The 16,828-nt window shown below is 47.3% G+C and overlaps 1 protein-coding gene across 1 annotated transcript in view; it reads right to left on the reverse strand.

Moving 5' to 3' along the window:
- Positions 1-14,075: 14,075 nt before the first annotated feature.
- HEBP1 (heme binding protein 1) overlaps positions 14,076-16,828 on the reverse strand; it is a gene marked incomplete at its 5' end in the record, with an annotated part of 4,968 nt that continues 2,215 nt past the window's right edge. The window contains 2 exons of the mRNA XM_035897111.1: positions 14,076-15,079; positions 16,676-16,812. Of these exons, the coding sequence (XP_035753004.1) occupies positions 14,908-15,079; positions 16,676-16,812 (309 nt within the window). The remainder of the gene's footprint in view (positions 15,080-16,675; positions 16,813-16,828) is intronic.

Consider the following 16,828-nt stretch of genomic DNA (forward strand, 5'->3'; position numbering starts at 1 on the left):
GCACGCTGCGGTCCTGGTTGTAATTACACCCCCACCCCCAAACTCCATGCATCTCATTAAAGCTTTACTGTTAAAACCATTCTTTTTTTAAAAAAGTGGCCTTTCATTGAACTTCAGTAAAGTTTGCGATTTTGCTCCTGTGAAATGATTTATTTGACTCAGCATGTTCCAATTAAAAAAAAAACAAAAACAAAAACAAAAAACAACCCTAAAACTTGCCAGCCTAAAAAGGGAGCTATTCCACTGTGACGCTCAGCTTGCTTTATAGAGCAATACAAAAAGCTTGTCTCTGAACTCATTTTACTTTAGGCTCAGTTTGGTATGGTTCCAACTAACCTCCTCCTGGCTGCATGCACTTCAGCTGCTGGGGAGAAAGGACTGCCTGGAGACCCTCCTGCCCAGTGCTGGTGGGCATCCATGGGCAAGGAGGATCAGTCAGTCCCCAGACCCCGGGACACAGACTCCCGGTGCTTCACGAGGCTGCGGGAGATGGACAGTCGCTGGGGTAGGGCAGCAAACAGGCATGCTTCTGCCTGGCTGTCCAGGCAGGTTAATGGCTCACCAGCTCTGCTCCCCATCCTGTCCAACCTCCCAAATGGAGGCCACCAAGCTCCTGGGCCTGCCTAGGTGGGACTGTGCTGGTTGGCAGGGCAGGAGGTCCTCAATGGCAGACAACTGGTAGCAACATGTGCAGGACAATCTTATTACACAGATAAGAGGCAGTTAGATAACATTGCAAGGAGCTGCAGGTAGATAACAGGACCTGCCTGTGTCCCTTCTCCTCCTTACCCATTATCACTATATATCAAGGCTGTGTTGTGGTTCCCCTTGTTACATCCAGACTTTGGGGTTTAAAATGGCAAATGATCTGTGTGCAGCGAGACTTTGGCAGGGCCAGGATTAAATGCCCAGCTCTTAAGCGCAAGTCACTTCACAAGCAGATGTCATCACTGATGCAGGGATGTGCATGCTGGTTTTGAAGGGGAAAGGGCAGAAAAGTGTATGAACTCATCTACCTGGCTCTACTGGGTGGTCTATGGACACATGCTGGTTTTTGCAGCACAACAGATCAATCTGTGAGTTCCTGGCAGCACGGCAAGCGATTGGGTTCTGAGATGGGAGTCTAGTGTGCTCAATTCTCCATGGCATGGGATGCTGTTAGCTGCTGGAAGGACGGTGGGGCAGTTCCAACACTGCTTCAAATGACCCAGGGTCCTGCCTGTGCAGCTCTTGCCATACCGCAGCGCTAGTGCCACCCTCCCTGCTGCCCTGCTCCTCTCCCAGGAGGAGAACGGCTCTGCCACCCGCTCTGCTTTCGCGTATTCCCTGAAATACAAGCTAAAACCTGTACTGTGTGAGGACCTGAAGTACCGAACTGGCTCATTTCCCCCTGACATCGGGCCCTTGTTCCATGATCTTCAGCAGCCAGGCGGGGGCACTGCGGGATCTGTGTCCACCGCGGGCGCACGGTTCTGTTTCTGCTGAGTTACCCAGGTCGCACGAAGATCGATCATGAACCATTTTTAACCTATTCAAACTGCCCGAGTGAGTTCACAGCAGATCAGCGCTTCGTTTCTTGGTCACCATCATGTTTTTCACCCGATGGGAGGACTCCTAAAGCCAGATTTACCGAGGTGTCCATCCCTGGCTCTAGCTACAACGTCTTCTTTCCAAATCCTGGAGACAAGTGAGGTGGAAGGAGGGGAAGGTCCCCTCTCTGCAAATTTCATTAGGCATCTTGCCTTCTTTTTTTTTTTTTTTTGAATATCTTTTGTCTTTATTGTCTGGTGGTAATCTCTAAAAGTGGAAGCAACTTTGCCTATATTGAATGAATGGGGAAATGCTGAAAGAAGCTGCATGCTCCTTCACAGGTTCCCAAAGAGATGAAGCCCTTGATAGCGTCTCGCCTGATTTCTCTTTCACAGTACACTCTTCAAATATAATCAGCTTTTGGGGCATGCTCTGCCTCCAACTGTGCATACAATGCTCACATTGAAACTAATAGAAGCATGATGATACATTTGAAGTGAGAATCTGGGACAAAAAAGTTAAATTTTTGCTGGTAAAATCAATGACAAAAGTTTCTTTGGCTTTAGTTCTCACTTTAGAGGCATCTGTATGTCTAAGGCTGGAAAGAATCATTTTTATGAGTATATGTGTCTTAGCAACAGCCTAAGAAATACAAAAACATGAACTTTGGATACATTTTATACAAGGAGTTTAGAAACTTGTCTTTGTGGCCTCCCTCTTAGCAGGGATTTGTTGCCAGTTTTAACCCCACTGCCTCAACCCCAGTTCAACCTTGGGGGATGGGGAATTATTTGTGATTGATGGGTTCATCATAATACATGCGGACAAGGTGCTAGGCTTGAATTCGCATTGGTGACCTCAGATCTAGCGTTTAGTACTGCTCCTATTGTGTTTCTGACGTGTTCGTTGAATTGCTAAGAGTCCTTCAGGAGACCTTTCACGTGCTTATCCTTCCGTCGTGCCAGCACGACAGGGAAATGCTGTTCCCTACATTCAGAGCACAAGGTCAAGGGCAGATTTCCACCGTGCCTAGCTGGCTGCTCATCCTCACACCCAGGTGAGTTGCGCTGTGTCAAAGAGATCCAAACCTGGGCTGCTTCCAAGACTCACGCTACCAAGCCCTCCTTCCTCTCTTTCCCCTTTAATGGAGGTGGTGTCTGGATAATCGCATGTGCCTGCAGTCCCCTGGCTTGACTGAGAGGTGACTGCAGGGGAGCGGGAGGCTGAGCCACACCAGCTCCTGCAAACAGACGTCATCTCAGGGACGCAGGGGCTTCCCCCCTGCTGCGCCAGTGGCTCGCTGTGAGCCGGGCAGTGAGGGAGACCAGTCCCAACCAGCAGGTGCATTGTCTCACTGGGGAGCAGGGGCTAATCACAGCGTTGGGTTTCTGGCTCCTTTCCCATTTTCCTTAGGATTAACTCTTGTCACTGGGTGTTGATCAGGTGAAGCTAAGCAGCGAAGGACCTCAGACCCGAAACTGTCCCAATCTCTTTGTAAAGGTGGAAGGAAGAGAGACCCTGTGGGGTGGTGGGGAGCCAGGCAGGGAGATCCCAAAGTGACTTCAGCCATGGGACATGGTCCCTGCAGGTGCAGTGACATCTCCCCCACCACTCCATGCAGTTGCTCTGATCACTGTCACAGCAGAGGGGCACTGATCCTTAACATGCTCCCATCCTTGCAAATCTCTTTGCATGCAGAGAACTGAATAACTTCTTGCATAATTAGTCTCTCCACCTGTCAAAACAGCCTGAGACCCAGCAAAGCTCTCATCAACAGCTGGCTTCCAGGACAGAGAGGACTAAACAGAGTAGGCCAGCTCTTCTGATCTGCAGCCTTACTCAGAAAGGGCATTACTACCAGGTGTAAGTCAGTGGGATTTAAAGTCCCTTCCTGAAGGAGGATGCCCTTTCAGAGGGCACTGATCATTTGCTTAAATGGGAATCTGTAGGAAGAAATGAGGAGAGCCAAAAGACCTGGATGCTCTCACGGCATGAAGTAAGGGGATGCTTGGGATAGGCCTCCGTGTTCAGACTGCTCTGTCCTCCCTGGCACTGACTGAATCACAGCCCATGCTGGCAGCTGGACTCATGGCTTTCTATGGACTCTCCCCACCCCTGGCCCTGATGATTTGTCCTGTCCTGTCAGCTGGATGAAGCAAGCACAGGTTTCCCAGAACAAGCAGCATGCCTGCCACTCCTGCTATACAAACTCAGCCAGCAGCAGCTTGCTGCAGAGATTTCATAAGAGGAAGTCATGGGTGAGAGGCACTTGGTCAAGGGTGTCTCTGGCTGCAGTTCTTCCTGGAAGAAGCTCCTGTCCCTTGTCTCATGAGCTGGACCAGATACGCAATCACAAACAGACAGTAAGGGGGATGGGAACATCTTCCAGTCAGGCAGAGCAACGTCCTGTCCCCGTGAGCAGGACAACAGAGATGCAGCTCCCTGCACTCAAATCATCCATCCTCCCATTGCACCAGGGCCTCCTACGTAGCTTCCAGCTGGTACCCTGGCCAAGGGGAGGAGAAAGGCGGGAGTGGGATGTAATCCCGTCACCTTGTGCTGGCAGCGAGTGTTCATCCTTTGCAGCTTCCTCTGAGCACTGATTTTCCTGTCTCAGCTCTGTCCAGCTCTGCAGGTGAATTCTTGAAAGTGCTGTGAACTAAATGCTGTGAACTAACTGCGCTTCCTAAAGGTCTGAAGAATGAGGACATTATTTACTTTTGGCTGTCGATAGGCATCAAATGGTGTGAAAGAAATGTATGCCTCAGCTCCATCGTTATCTGGGACCAAAATAACAGATAAAAGAAGAAAATCAGTGGGAGTTATCATTATATGGAGTTGCCATGGAAATAGCATGAGAGAACTTGGAGGAGAGCTAGCACACCGTGTCTCCAGGAGGGCATAAATCGCCTGCTAGCCTCATTCCTTTTTATCACATTAACAGGCAATATTTCTTGCTCTAGCAAGAGGTGGGAAAACATCAAAGCACAGTTCTGACATTTTTGTCTATCCCTTGATTTCTCTGTGCAAGACCTCCCTGACCCCTCAAGAAGTAGAAATGTGAACCCTTGTGCTATTGGAAAGTTGTCCTGGAAACCATTTGGTAATTTCAGTAAAATGGTAAGCGGGATATCATTTTCCCTGGAAAATATTTATTGACTTCTGTGAAATCATATGAAAAAATGAAAAAACATTTTTTTTATAATGTACTAATCTAAGACTTTTTTTTAAAGGAAAATGTCATTTCATTAAAAGGATTTTTAAAATGCTGATTTCTAAGGAAAAACACTACAATTTAAATGATCTCAGAATTTCAGTGATGTTGCTGCTTTGTGCTGTTGCACGGTTCTGGGAAGCCCATTTTATTCTCCTCTTTCAGTCACTAAATGCCACATTTAAACCATCTCATCACCTCTGGTCAGGACAGGACAACTGTGCCTGCTCATGCACCATATCCCGAGACTCCACAAACACAGCTCAGAGGCACGGTGTTGTATGGGGATTGCATCCTTCAGCACACCCTTCCAGTTCTCCACCCTGTGCTTTCTGGTAGGCCGTGGGTCGCTCCTCTGGAGCGCAGTCCCCAGCTGGGACTATCAGTGATGGCTGTGGCAACCTGACATGGAGTAAACTACCACCTGGATGCTGGCATCCAGCAGCTTATGAGTGCAGATATGTGAGTGTGAGTGAATAAAACCAGTTCTGCTCTCAAACCAAACCATTGTCCTCTCCTACAAGGCCTCCAGATTGAGTTCTGCTGCATTATCATTCCAGTGTTGCAATATTTTTCCCCCGGATACTGCCTTCCCCACCCCCAGCTCCTACCCTTCCCTTGGCCTTTGGCAACTACGGGATGTGACTGAGCGCCTTCAGAGATAAGAAGGACCCTCAGCCAGCAGCCAGGCTCCAGAGGGGAGAGGGAAGACAGGAAAGCCTGGGGCAGAGCAGCAGTAAAGCCTTAGTATTTTTATCTGCTCCCTTTCAGCAGAGCCAATAAGTAGGAAAGGAAGGATGCCCAGGAGCCTCCAAAGAGACCTCATCTTCCTCACCCACCAGTACAAATACTTTGTCCCTGCATCAGCGCTGCAAGGGAGATGAAAGCAAGCAAAATAAAAAGAGGGGAAAACAAAAAGCACGGTTCCCAAGTGCTCCTTTAAGAGCCACTTCAAATTACGTCCCAGCTACTGACCCCAGTTCTGGCTCAGAGCCTCATTCCAGCAACTGAATTTCCGTCACATTTGTGACTCCACTTGCAAGAGCTGGGACCCCAAGTGGTATACAGTCCCATGTTTGGAAACCTCTCTCCTACAGAATAGCTAAAGCTGTGGAATTAATTTGTAGGGGGTGACAGCTCTGGCCCAGGCTGCTGCTTTGGCTTAGAGTCATCACATTTGCCATGATGGCAGTAATTTCAACTTTCTTCCCTAAAGCTGTCTTAAAGAAAGAAAGGGAGGGGGGAGAAGGAAGGAAGGTCTCTTTTGACATCTGCATTTCGAAGGCAAAAGTCTTACAGTTAGCTAAGGTGTTACCAGCAACCAAGATTTCTCCTCAGAACAAAACTTGTGTGCTAAGTTCTTGTTGATTGTTTTGTCTGTTTGCTCAGCATCAATTTAAGATAAAATTATACACATAATTTTATAAATGCTATTTATAAAGCTGTGAATACATATTATGCATATTTTGTGACAAAATGGATCCGTTTTTACCCCTATGAAGTGACGACTCCTAAACACTGAATAATTCCAAAGGGGCTATTTTTACGACACTCAATGGTACATTTGTTGCTGAGTAGCAGCTCTCTGTCTATAGCCATGGGAATAGGCATCATTTTTAGCTTGTCATAATTCTGGAACTGGATTCCTTCCAGAAGAGTTTGTCATAACAGTGGGCTGTGCAATGGCTATTTATGATAAATGGATTCGTGCATTATGGGTTCAAACAGTTTAGAAAACAATTGTGTTTATCTTCGCATCAGGACTGCCGGGGGAGCTCCCATTCATCCCCTTGCTGCCTCTCCCAGGACAGGCAGCTGCAGTCACCGGGAAACTCTCCGGCTGGGTGGCAGTTCCCAGGACATCCTCCTCATCTCCCTGCCGTGCCTGGTCACATATTACTGCTTTCAGTAGAGTTATCTGGAAGCAGCTGCCTCCAGTGTTTCTTCAGGATTGTTATTTTCATGTATTTATTTCCAGGGAAAAGGAAGACATCCAGAGCCTTTTCAAATGCTACTGCCTTAGCATCAGGAGCAGGAGTAACTTGAAAGGTGGAATAAAAATCCCTGACTGTATCTATGCAATTTTTGCTACATTCTGTACATTCTGGGCTTTCATTCAAAATAAACAAATTTTTTAAAGCCAAAACCTAAATCATACGCTAGAGAAAAACTTTTTTCTCTCTTGTTCAGAAATAGCACCATCACAGTATAAAATAAATTAATTCCTGCCGCCTGTTAACAAACCAGCTCTGTGGAGAGCTGTCTCCAGCCAAGTAACTCCCCTGGTTCAAGATCTGGCCTTCATTCCTGGATCCAGAGAGATCTCCTGTGTAACCATGAAAAAGCTGATGCCAACCATGCCTGGAACACACACCTGAGGAGCGAAATGGGAAACCAGGCACTGCCTGCCCCGAAGGCGAGCAGTGCCATCACTATGCCCAGGGAGATGGGAGAGGTGAGGCGTGAAGCTACACAGGCATCAACGCATGGTCAGACCAACCTGGGAGGAACAAAACCACCCCTGGGCACTTCATGTGCCTGACACCGTACCAGTTTTTTCCAGCTCTATTTGCTCCAGACCTTGTTTCCCCATTCAGATCAAGCAAGCACTCCGAAACCTGCAGGCCTGCCTTCATTGTTTTGAAATCGGCTGGGCAGGTTCCCAACTGGAGGGTGTTTTGGGCCAGGTTTCCAAGAAGTATCTCATAAAATCAGTGTTTCTGTTTTTCCCCTCCCTGGGGCAGGGAGGGGTGCTCAGAGCAGTCTCAGCGGCTCTCATGGCTGAGGATTTCGCCCCTCCTGGGAAGCAGTGCTGAGAATGTCCTCAGAGAAAGAGCATCGCTCTCCATGAAGGCATATACCAAAGTCTTGCACAAAGCAGATGGCAACACATTGGGATCAGAGTTGTGCTTGGAATTTCCAGGGAGATCTTTGTTCCCTGGGCCCTGGTGTAGGGAGGAGACAGGGTCTGGGTCAAGGCAGGGCTGGAGAAGCTGGAGGACATCTCTGGTTCCTCATCTATGTTTAACTGTACTGCGGCCATCACAGCATAAACCCTTTTCGGAAGGGGTTTGGCTGTCTTCCCCACCAACGTCTGCCAAGGCAAGGGGCCAGCACAGGAGTTATGGGGGACCCAAGGCGCTATGTCCAACTGACACACCCTCATACTGCCTCCCCTGAGACAGCACAACCAGGGCATCAACTTTCTCCCTCCTACATCTCCACAGGATTTTTCCTCCTCTTTCAGCTTAGGTTTCCCACACATGGGTACCGGTGTGCAGGTGGAAGCAAGGAATTGGGGAAAGAGAGGCATGGTTTTACGTAACTTAATTACCCCAAATAAACACCACTGCAGTAACCAAGCCCTTCAAAGTACTCTGGCTAAATAATGCTACAGCTCATGAAAGAGATTTCAACAAACCAGCACATGTTGATTCGGAAAGATGTTCCCTTGCAAAGCTGAGTCATAAAGAGGACTGAGAAACTCTGCGATCAGTGATTAAACAGCTAGAAAGATCTGCCAGCAGGAAAGTGTGCCCCAAATTGTCATGCTGTACACTACCTTTTATTTCAATGCTTTGCTTTGGGAAACAGGTTCCATTTGTTTCATTTGTCTGAGTACGATGCATTTCAAATTTCAGACCCTCTCCTCTCTTACTCACAGCAACGTTCAATTCTATTGATCTTGTACTTCATCAGTCATGTGAGAAGTGACTGAACTTTTTGTCTAATGGCAGAAGATGCTTCAGTTGCTTCTTTGGACTCCAATTAGGAAAGGCCTTAAATTAAACACCAGGGACATAGAAAAAATTGAACGAGATTGGAAAATGCTGGAAAAATACTCAAGGGAGAATAGTTGCTATGGCAATGCTTCTCTGTTTTCTCTTGGGATAACAGAAGTATGTGCTGGAGAAGGCACCTCCCCAACACACACCTCACTTAGACCCAAACCCGCTTCTCTTCCAAGTCCAGGCGTGGGCAGGTTGGGTGGTGCAGCTCTGCTGTCCCACCACCAGCAGCCGTAGTGTCAGGGCACACTGCCAATGTCACACCGCACACACAACGCCATGCTGTCACCCGAGTCACGACGCAGGTCAGGGTGCTGCAGCGCATGGCAGAGGAACTGCTTTTCCACAGTGGCTGCCTCTCCAGAGCCTCGTAGCCCCAGGGTATCACTGCTGCTTCTTGGTCCCCACAAAGCAAGTGGAGTTGGTGAGAAGCTCACAGCTTACGATGTCCAGCTGCATCAGCTCGTGCTGTCGCAGACGGGGAGAAGGGCCATGGCATTTGTAAATCCACACTGCAGGCCAGGCTGCAGGGGATGTAAAACAGGAGGCGCTGGCCTGATCCTGTGCTTGGTACCCAGCAGTGAATTGACCTATAGGCATGAGACTCCAGATTCTCAAAGACATTGAAACACCTAAATCCCAGTGGTACCTTTTCAGGATGTGGTTTCTGGGATCTTTCACTTTCATTTGTACTTTTGAAAAACCTGCACCTAAAATTCAGGCTCCTCAAGCCAGTCTTCTCACTGGGACGGCACAGAAGACACATCTGACCTTGGGCTGCTGATCAGCCAGACCTCACACTCAGTCTAAGAACAGTATGGCTCCTTCAACCCCATTCACTCGAGTTTCTCGTTACGGAAACTAAGGGGTGAGCAGCAGTGAGGGGTAGGGGAGTGGCGTGCACCCAGCTCTCATCTAGGCACGAGCTCTGGATGTGGAACAAGAGAGACAGCACCTTAGGAATCAAGCAGCATTTGCGCTGGCCCATCTTCTGCAGCAGCTCCCATAGAGCTCCAGAAAAAAGAATCCGCCATGGCTGAAACCTCTCTTGTGCAACAGATTCTGCTGAAAGCAAAGCAGAGATTATGAATGAGCTGACAAAACCAGCCTGCTGTTGGCATAGGCACCAAGCAGAGACGGAGTAGCTGCACTGCAAGTGTTTCATCCATTACTGTCAAGAGAAGTCACTTTTACCACTCATCCTGCTCCAATAAATCATGTTGCCAAGCAGTTTTATAGAGGCATTATACATCCAAAACTACTTATGGTCCTGTTAAAAGAGATGCATTTCTTTTTTAGCTCAGTGTGGCTGAAATGCTGTCACAAAAGAGAGCGAGCTGCTGCACAGAGTCCTATTGTAAGAGAAGTATTCTGTAATTACAGCAGGAGGGACAGTGTGAGCTAGGACCCATCTTCTTCCCCTGTCCCATCGCCTTCGGGCAGTCTTGCAAAACTGAAAATTTGCTACCACAAGCACAATAGCTGCTCACGCACCCTTTGCCATGGTGATTGATGAAAATGGGGAAATAATGAAGTTACTTCCCCATTCACCATAAATCACCCATCCCCTCCAAGTGACTAGAGTATTATAAGTCTGGCCAGATTTATATGGACAACTTAACCAATTAGCTCTTTTATAAAGGCTGCCATCTTCTTAATGCAGTGTTAGACATATTTAGGCATGTGTCTATAAAAGAAAATATTTATTTGCAAAGCTAACAAAGCTCTCATTCCAGCAGACCTAAAACCTCAGTCTGCAAATGTTCGCGCTGTGGCTGTGTTCACATTAGCAAGTTATTCAGTGACAGCAGAAGCCAACCAACAGATCAAAGCAGGGGGTCTGGAGGCCCCTACACATACACTACATATATATATACATATGCGTGTACATATACATGTACAGATATATATACACATATTTATACAGGTACAGATGTACATATATAAAAATATGTATAGTTTGCCACTCTTGAGGACACCAGGAAAACCCTCACAGATCTTGTTACTAATGAGTGGGGCAGCTTAGGAAGCCAGTATATCCAGTAGTGGTAAACCTACATGGCATGCATTTAATTCCCATCAAGATTATACTTTTGAATTTGGCTCTGTTTAAATGTGGGCCTTCCTGTGGCCGGCCCTATCGCCGTCATACTGCCGATCCTCACCATGCCTGGAGGGACCTGCCCAGCTGTTAATTAGCAGCAAGTCCATTCCTGCCTCTGGAAGACAGAGATAATTCCCAAGGGCATTACCCTGCTAAGCCAGTCCAGCCCAGGAGGTGCTCCTCTTCCTCACCAAGCAGCGTGATGGGAGAGGGGTCCCAGGCAGTGACGCAGCCTTCTCTGCGCACACCTACTGTACCCCAACAACCCAGCAAATCAGCTGCCAACAGCGCTGAGGTGCCTAAGCAAGAAGAAACATCTTTCTTCCAGTTTCCCCTGCATGGTCTTCTTAAATCCACATGCAACAGTTAACACCATGACTCCCTGTCGAACATCAGAAAAGCACCAAAATGTCCCTGTTTCAGCATTTGCTTGAGACAGAAAAAGGCACTGCACAGGCACAGAAGAGAAGCAAGCAGGTCTCTATGCGATCTGCTGCACTGTTATTCCTCGGAGAACAAATACTGGAGGGGGCAGAGGAAAAGGTTTTTTTTTTAACATCAGTTCAGGAGCCAATTGCATGTAATGGAGCAGCTGTGATCGTGTTGGCCTTGGGTCAAAATCTGGAGCGCACCTTTGACTCCTGGCCCCAGTACAGAGAGGTTGCTGGAAACCCTCTAATGTCAGCGATGAGTCTGGTTGTCCAAACAAATATGCACGTGCAGTGATGGAGGCATATCAAAAAGCTGGCTGACCCAGCTGCCTATGGAGCAGACAGACAACCTGCAAGAAACCCTCAGGCCAAAGAGTATTTCTGCCCTTCCATACGCAAGGAACTCCTTGCCGAAGGACAAAAGGATGCCATGGATACTAAGCTTACCTAGTCTAAAAAGCAGTTGGACAAATGCATGGGACAAAGTCTGCCAGGGTCTACCAAGCACAATAAGAAATATCCCTAAGCCACACTGTACTAAAGACAGGTGAATATTTAGAGGAGAGATCAGCCCACAGTTGCATTGATCCTGTAACCTGTCTCAGATGCTCACTACTGTCCACCATGGGCAGCAGGGCACACAGCTAGATGGACATCAATGTGACAATTTGTCTAACATTTCCAGATGTAGGTCATGTTGAAAGTCAGTCATGAATATTTGCCTGAACACTGTCCGTGAACCCTAGCCACGAGAACACACAATTTTCCTCAGGTGAGCAGGCCCCCTAGCTTCTACATTAACACAAATACATCAGTCAAAGCCTGGCTGGAACCAACAAAGAAGGAGATTGCTCCATCAGCTCCCATCTCACACAGTCAGACAATGCAGGGCCACACCAGGATATCTAAAATAGCAATTTACTAGAAAAAGCATTATGACTATTTATAGATGCTGCGACATGACAAACAGAAAAACAAACCAGCAACCTAAAGTCTTTCAAATCAACAACTCCCACTGAGATCACAAAGTCAATGAACAGCACAAAGACTGTAAATCACAGCATTATTTTATTTAAAAACTCTAGAAAATACAGAAGAACACAGGCATCTTTGCTTGTACAGTGTCCTGGTTTCGGCTGGGATACAGTTCATTTTCTTCCTAGTAGCTGGTACAGTGCTGGGTTTTGGATTTAGGATGAGAAGAATGTTGATAACACATTGATGTTTCAGTTGTTGCTGAGCAGTGCTTACACTAAGTCAAGGACTATTCAGCTTCTCATACTGCCCTGCCAGCGAGGAGCCTGGAGGTGCACAAGAAGCTGGGAGGAGACACAGCCAGGGAACCGATCTAAACTGGCCAAAGGGACATTCCATAAAGGGATATTCCATGCTGTATGACGTCATGCTGAGCAAAAAAACCTCAGGAGGGTTGGCCAGGGGGGTGGGGCCGCTGCTCGGGAACTGGCTGGGCATCAGTCAGCGGGTGATGAGTAATTGCATTGTGCATCCCTTGTTTTGTGTATTCTCTTATCATTATTATTATTTTCCCTTCCTTTTCTGTCCTACTAAATTGCCTTTATCTCAACCTACAAGTTTTACCTTTTTTCCCATTCTCTCCCCCATCCCACTGCAGGGAGGAGTGAGCAAACGGCTGTGTGGTGTTCAGCTGCCTGCTGGCTTAAACCACAACATACAGAAAAGGCAATTCTGTTTGCATAAGCTTTTGATATCAGTTGACACTGTTTACGAAACTGTACCCTGCCTACCGTATGCAAAAGGCCAGTAGCAGGGCTGCACAGGCAGAGCCTGCAGATGTGATTACTCTCACTGCTGGGTCAGAAGCTCTCGCTCTCTGTTCAGAGCGTATGCATGTTATGAAACCCCCCCCCACGCTGCTGAGATGTGCAGCTCTGCTCATACCAGCTTTCTTACCGGTCTTCCTAACATCTGAGATTTCACAGGAGAAATTTTGAGAAATTTCAGGATTGCAGGACATTCACCACCAGTAGCCAGAAAGGATTGCATCCACAGACTACACACAAATTCCAAAATGAACCCAGGAATGCATACAGCGGGCAGCACTGTGCCGCTCCATTCCTCACCCACACAGGTAAAAATAATCCGGGACATGAATAGGTCCCTTTGGATTCAGGGACAGCCTTAGAAGGGCCTTTGCTTCTTAAAAAACTCCTTCAAAAGCCTACCTCTTAGCCTTGATTTCCCTTTTGATTCCTCCTCACCTGCACTGAAATCACTAACTGCAGCCTATAGTTTTTCTCTTGTTTTTTTAAAAAATTAAATGGTATCCACTCTTTTTACCCATCCTGACTAGTTGCTCTTGCACATAGGTGACTGAAACTCTCTCGTGAGGCCCACAGAAAAGCTCTTACATGGCTCAGCAAGAGAAAAAAAGGAAAGCACATCAGAACCTCAGGTTTTCTCCTTTTACTGCTGAGATTTGTTCTCAGAAAGCAGGCGCAGGTCAAACAGCTCAACCAGCCAGAACCTGGGATGTCATCTGACAAACCTCTTTCAGCTCCAGGGGGAAAATGGCTTTTGGAAAGCACCTGAACTTTGGGGCACTTAAGCACCAGAGGAGCACACCTCTTTTAGTGGAGGTAACGAATTATACAGGCACCCATGGTAGCATGGTGTGTGAGCATGTTCCCGCTGCGGGCATCCTGCTGCCCCCCTGGCAGAGCCAACAGCTAAAATGCTGGCTTGATGCCTAACAGTTAAACATTGCCAGTCTTCCTAAAACAAGACCCACCCTTACTATTGAAGTTTCCAAAAGGTCACTCATTATTTGACTTAAATCCCTGTTTTCAAGAACAGCCAGGTTTTCCTCCCCCTTTAAAGAAGACAGCTGCTCTGAATAGCCCTTCAGAAACCAACACCATTGAAGAAGAGAGGCATTTTAAAGATCTGCACCCACAGTAGTTCCACTAGATGCTCACCATTCTTCAGATGCACCCTCAGATCACAAGTAATAGGCACCTGCTTTTTTTGCAGCCTGTATTTTTCTAATTCAATTAGATTACCACACGCATTTCAGCTTTGGTCCTTTGGCTCCTGTGTAGGCTAGTTTTAAAGAACTTGTGTTACACACAAGTAACAGGAAGGTGAAGAAATGATCTTGGGGTTTCCACGTCACATTGTCCAGCTGCTAGCCGAGATCAGGACATAACACACCCCAAAATGTCTCACCTCAAACAGAAGGATAGCTGCAAATAGAAACCTGGCTCTTCCCCTAAATGACATTTCTCAATCAGATGACAGAAGCATTGCCCTCCTGCACACTATGAGTCAATGTAAAGGATGCTTATTTCCACTGTGGTGTGTCAGTAGCAATGCCCATGTCCCTTTGGACTGCTTTTGGAGCGGCACAGATAAAAGCAGCATTTTACAGCTGCAGTAAGCTCAAGAAGATAAAGAAATCCCTGTATGCACTTTCGTCATATTCCTCTGCCTGCCTCAGGTGAGACTAATAGTCTGCCAGCACTTGGACGTGACTCCTGTCAGGCACCAGTCTTGCTAATTAAGTGCTTTGGCTGTCTCAGCATTGAACTCTGGAAGCAGGAGGGAGATAAAAGCAGGCCACCGAGAGATCATGAAAGTCTGTGTGGTTGAGGACTTGGCCCGGAACAAAGGAGCAGGATCATTAGAGGGCTCTGAAGTGTTCTTCTAAAATGGTTGGTCCGTAAAAGACCAAGGCATAGGTGTGGAGAGAGGAAAGGATGGTTTTCTGCCTCTGCCAAATTGTTAGTTTATTTTGAAGAGGAGAGAGACATAGTATGGGGAGGCTATCGGTGCAAGTCTGCACCACTGGGAACCAGATGCTTACTCTTTCAAAAACCAGACCTCATTGCGTCGCCCATAAGGCTTCATGGGGGGGTCATAACCATTGCAGAAGTAGAAATCCTTGCGGTATGTGGTTTCGCTTCCCAGAGCAGACTTCAGCTTGGCAGCATAGTTCACGTAATCCACTTCTTGGGCATAGCCACCAAACTGCCTGCAAAGAAACCAAGCACAGAGAGATGCTGAGCAGTCCTGGCAGAGCACAGAAAGGAAGAGAGGGAGAACAATATATAGCCCCAATATATTTAGCCATGCATTTTGATCCAGATGCTGTCCTTGTGAAGCAGCACACTTTGTGATAGATTAAGTCTCAAGGGTTATACAGCCAGGGTGCAGTCAGCCGTTGGCAGACCCCAAACAGACCCTTATATATCAGTCAGCAGAACGGCCCTGCCCTTTGAATCAACACCATATCAAGAGGAACAGCTTCCTACAGTGCAAGGTTATCTCCAACTCTGCTCAGCCCGCAGTCCTTACACCAATGCTGTCAACAACCATGTTCACCGTGGTGTGAACAACCATCTGCTGGTAGCCAGATCATGAAGGGAAGCCAAACTCTAGTGAGCCCAAGGAAAAGGGGGGGCGGTGGGAACAGAGATAGAATCATAGAATTGTTTAGGTTGGAAAAGACCTTTAAGATCATCAAGTCCAATAGTTAACCTAACACTGCCATCCCACCACTAAACTATGCCCCTAAGTACCTCATCTACTTGTCTTCTAAATACCTCCAGGGATGGGGACTCAACCACTTCCCTGGGCAGCCCGTTCCAATGCTTAACAACCCTTTCGGTGAAAAAATTTTTCCTAATGTCCAGCCTAAACCTGTCCTGGTGCAACTTGAGGCCATTTCCCCTCATTCTATTTCCCGTTACCTGGGAGAAGAGACCAACACCCACCTATTAACAATTACAGCTCACAACACTATTTAAAAGGGCTGGGCTGGAATTGGTCTGGCTTATGTTGACCTCCTGCCAACGGGAACCATTTCAACACCAGCCAGCACCTCACCACCCTGCCTCAGGGCTAAGGTTTGAGATAAAAGAGCCTGTTCTTGCCGAAGTGGCCCATGCCTGCAGCAAAGGTCCAGCAGCAGTCAAGGCAAGGTAGGAGCCAGACAATTTAGAGTCAGACAAAATAGTTCAAGCAAGGAAGCAGGGGAACATCCAAGGGGTTAAATACAAGGTGAAGAGCTTATTCCCGTTGTGATGCTAGTTTGAGCCCAGCTTGTCAGTCAACAGCCACAGACATTCAAAGGCTATTTGAAGTAATGCAATGGCTGCTTGTTTCCATGATGGACTCTGGCATAAGTCCATCTAAATGAGGCTTCAGCTGACACCTGTAGTTTGATGTGAACCACACCAAAGGACATTCTTAATGACCAAGCACCATCTTGATCCCCGAAAGTGGGGAAAACAATAGTTTTCAGAGATTAGGAATGACTTGGTACCCTCATATTCACCCTCCCCTGCTCTTCACCTCCCCAAGTGAAACAAAAAGGCTTTCAGGGCTAACCTCTGCACTTATTTTCTCAGTGAAAAAAAAAAAAAATCCATATTCCAAATGGGTGCAGCATGACCAATGACAAGAAATGCCATAAAAAACCTGTCTTGAGTCTAGAAAGACCCCTCCATCTCCTTCTACCACATGCACCCATTGTCCAGCAAGTCACCTGGTAAAACCAACACTGCTCTTCAGAGCATGCTAGAGACCTCAGCACTTGGGACTGGAAATCCCAGGATGTATTCCTTACGTGGAATAAATGGTCATCCCCTGTCTCTCTTCAATCTTAACGCTTTCATTGCTAGGACAAGGAGGGTTGGCTTGAAACTGGCTTGGGATCCACAGACACACCTTCACTTTCTGCTGTAAGGAGCCGTCTTCAGCAGGCAAAGCAGTGATGGAG

Source organism: Egretta garzetta, unplaced genomic scaffold, assembly GCF_000687185.1.
Source record: "Egretta garzetta isolate BGI_Z169 unplaced genomic scaffold, ASM68718v1 scaffold697, whole genome shotgun sequence".
In the NCBI taxonomy this organism is placed as follows: domain Eukaryota; kingdom Metazoa; phylum Chordata; class Aves; order Pelecaniformes; family Ardeidae; genus Egretta; species Egretta garzetta.